Source organism: Centropristis striata, chromosome 20 (assembly GCF_030273125.1).
Source record: "Centropristis striata isolate RG_2023a ecotype Rhode Island chromosome 20, C.striata_1.0, whole genome shotgun sequence".
NCBI lineage: Eukaryota > Metazoa > Chordata > Actinopteri > Perciformes > Serranidae > Centropristis > Centropristis striata.
The window spans coordinates 34,107,208-34,110,496 of NC_081536.1; the positions used below are offsets into that span (position 1 = coordinate 34,107,208).

At 47.6% G+C, this 3,289-nt stretch overlaps 1 protein-coding gene across 1 annotated transcript; it reads left to right on the forward strand.

Annotated features, from left to right (window-relative positions):
- Window positions 1-344: 344 nt before the first annotated feature.
- On the forward strand, window positions 345-1,736 carry LOC131993210 (E3 SUMO-protein ligase EGR2-like). The gene is made up of 2 exons (XM_059358998.1): window positions 345-419; window positions 514-1,736. Exons 1-2 carry the CDS (start codon window positions 345-347, stop codon window positions 1,654-1,656), a joined length of 1,218 nt encoding a protein of 405 aa, XP_059214981.1. The 3' UTR covers window positions 1,657-1,736.
- The last annotated feature ends 1,553 nt before the right edge of the window (window positions 1,737-3,289 follow it).

Below are 3,289 nucleotides of genomic sequence, written 5' to 3' on the forward strand. Positions count from 1 at the left end.
CAGCGTCATAAACTCACCTGATGACGAGTTAAAAACATCAATAAATCAATAAAAAGGAGAATCGATCGCCGGTTTTGTGTCTATTGAGTGAAACTTCCTAACGCAGGTGAAATGTTTCGTCACGGAGATCTCCAGCGGACTATTTCTGGACTTCCCTCTTCTTCTTCTTCTCCTTCTTTTTCTAAACCCAAGTCCATATTTGGTGAATGACGTCACGGGACACCCAGAGATCCCCTTTATAACCATAGTGCAGCATCCAGGAGCTGTTTACAGCAGCGATGAGAGGCGACATGTTGCTCTCTAAATAATAATAATAATAATAATATATATAATAAAGCATCAGGATGGAGCTGCCGGTCAGTCTGAGCAGCTTTGGAGACGCCAAGGACCCGTTCAGAGCTGTTGTTCTCAAAGAGGAGGCGCTGGGGGAGGAGGAGGAGGAGGAGGAGGATGGAGGGAGACTGGAGGAGAGCGGTAAGAGTCCAGCTCCTGAACCACTAAAAGATCATTTAGAGCTGCTGTCTAACTCCCCTTCTGTTCCCTCCTCCAGGTGTGTGTCCAGGTGTGTGTCCAGGTGTGTGTCCAGGTGTGTGTCCAGGTGAGCTGCTGCCGCTCCACGCGGACTTGGCGCACTACGTGGCAACTTTACGCACGCAGCCGGTGGCGATTAGCGGCAAGTTCTCGGTGGAGTCCCGGGGCGCGGGGGGGCCGTGGACACCTGGTGACGTCATCAACGTCATCAGCGCTGATATCGGCACCCCGGGGCCCGCGGAGGGGTCGGGGTCTCCTGGTATTTACGCAGCAGGAGCAGCAGGAGGAGGAGGAGCAGCAGGAGGAGCAGCAGGAGGAGCAGCAGGAGGAGAAGCAGGAGGAGACCCGGGGGACGGCTCCATGGCGCACGGACACCCGGAGCTCAGCCACATGTACCCGCCCCCCCACCCCCACCCTCACCCCGCCCCCTCCTACTCCTGCAGCGGGGACATGTACCAGGACCAGTCCGGGTCCGGGTACCTGTCCTACCCCCCCCAGACCTACGGCCCGGGGCCCAAAGCCTCCGTGGACGGCGCGCTGCTGTCCCTCCTGCAGCCGGAGTACGGGGGGGGGGGCTTCTACCCGCAGAGCTGCCAGAGAGACCTGCAGGGGGCCTTCCCGGAGCGGAAGTCCCTCCCGTACCAGCTGGACCCGCTCCGGGTCCCCCCTCCTCTGACCCCCCTCAACACCATCAGGAACTTTACGCTGGGCGCGCCCTCCGCGGCCCCCGAGGGGCCCCTGGCCGCAGCTTTCCCCAGCCACCAGAGCCTCCCCCTCAGACCCATCCTCAGGCCCCGGAAGTACCCCAACCGGCCCAGCAAGACCCCGGTCCACCAGAGGCCGTACCCGTGCCCCGCGGAGAGCTGCGACCGCCGCTTCTCCCGCTCCGACGAGCTGAGCCGCCACCTGCGGATCCACACCGGACTCAAGCCGTTCCAGTGCCGGATCTGCATGCGGAGCTTCAGCCGCAGCGACCACCTCACCACCCACATCCGGACCCACACCGGGGAGAAACCCTTCTCCTGCGACCAGTGCGGCAGGAAGTTCGCCCGCAGCGACGAGAGGAGGAGACACATGAAGATCCACCTCCGGCAGAAGGAGAAGAAGTCCTCCTCCAGCTCCTAAAGCTCCTCCAGCTCCTCCAGATCCACCAGATCCTCCAGATCCTACAGATCCACCAGATCCACCTCCGGCAGAAGGAGAAGAAGTCCTCCTCCAGCTCCTAAAGATCCTCCAGATCCTACAGATCCACCAGATCCACCAAATCCACCAGATCCACCAGATCCACCTCCGGCAGAAGGAGAAGAAGTCCTCCTCCAGCTCCTCCAGATCCTCCAGATCCTCCTCAATCTAAACTTTATCAATCTAAACATGGATAAACAGCCCAAAACTTCTAAATCTGGTACTTTATAAAGTCCACAACAACAACAAAATGTCTTTAATAAAAAGAAACCAGGGAGATGCAGATTCAGATGCAGATGCAGATCCAGAACCAGAACCGGGTCCGGGTCTCTTCTGGTCTTTGGAACTGTTGTTCACAAAAGGATACTTAAAAATCAAAATACAAGTTATTATTTGATTTTCCATTCAAAATATAAACACTAAAATTAAATAAACAAGGCTTATTATTATTATTACAATATTAATAATAATAATGATGATAATAATGAATGATAATAATAATAATAATAATTATTATTATTATTATTATTATTATTATTATTATTTATAATTATAATAATAATAATTAATAATAGGCTTTTAACTTCATCAGGGACGGATAAATAAAATGTATTTTTTATTTTCTCGTTATAATAACAAAAATTTAAATAGTTCCATATTCTGCGACAGGAAGTTGTCATTTACAAAATAAAAGCGCGAATGTTCGGTAAATATTCTTGTAATTTTTTAATTTATTTTTTTCTGCTTAATTTGTAATTTTTCTGTTAAATTTGACTTTCTTTCTGGTAATAAAATAAACTTTATTCAAATAACTTAATTTGCTTTTATTTTGTAAATGACAACTTCAGGTCACAGAACATGGATTAACTGGCGTTTTTTTTTTCATTTACATTTTTGTTATTATAACTAGAAAATCAAAATCAAATACATGTTATGTATCCGTCGATCTCTTTCTGACCCGGATGAAGTAAAAAGCCGTGAATTTTTAATTTTAGTGTTTCAAAAATGGAATAAAAACTCATTTTTTGTCTTTTAAAGATGCTTTTGTGAACAACGAGAAGCTGCTGGGACCGAGAGGCGTTCAGGTGTTTAATGGTGTTAAATATTAAGAGAGTTTGGTTCACAGGAACAACAGCCGTCAGGTTTAGAGTCTTTAGAGTCTTTAGTGTCTTTAGTGTCTTTGCTTCTTATTCTCAGGGATTTCATGATGATTCAGCAGAATCCTGCAGGAATCTGCTGCTGCTGGTTCACATCCAACTGCAGTTAAATGCACAAAAAAGTAGAAAAATCCAACGAGTTCCTGTGGAGTCAGAGAGGTTTTGCACCAGTTTTCTCCAAAAACACACGATAAGATAATTCCACGTTTGTTCTGCAGCATTCTGGTGTTTTTTAGAGTCGATAATGTAACTTCGGATTCATCCAGAGAGTTTTAATTTAATGAATGTTGAGCTGAGAATCTGCACGAACGAGGTTCAGGAGGCTGCAGCTAAATGTCATTTAACTGCAAGAAAAAACGTGATATATGTTGAAGTTTCTGCTGTATTTAGAGTCTTTTCTCTCTTTAAACCAGCAGACT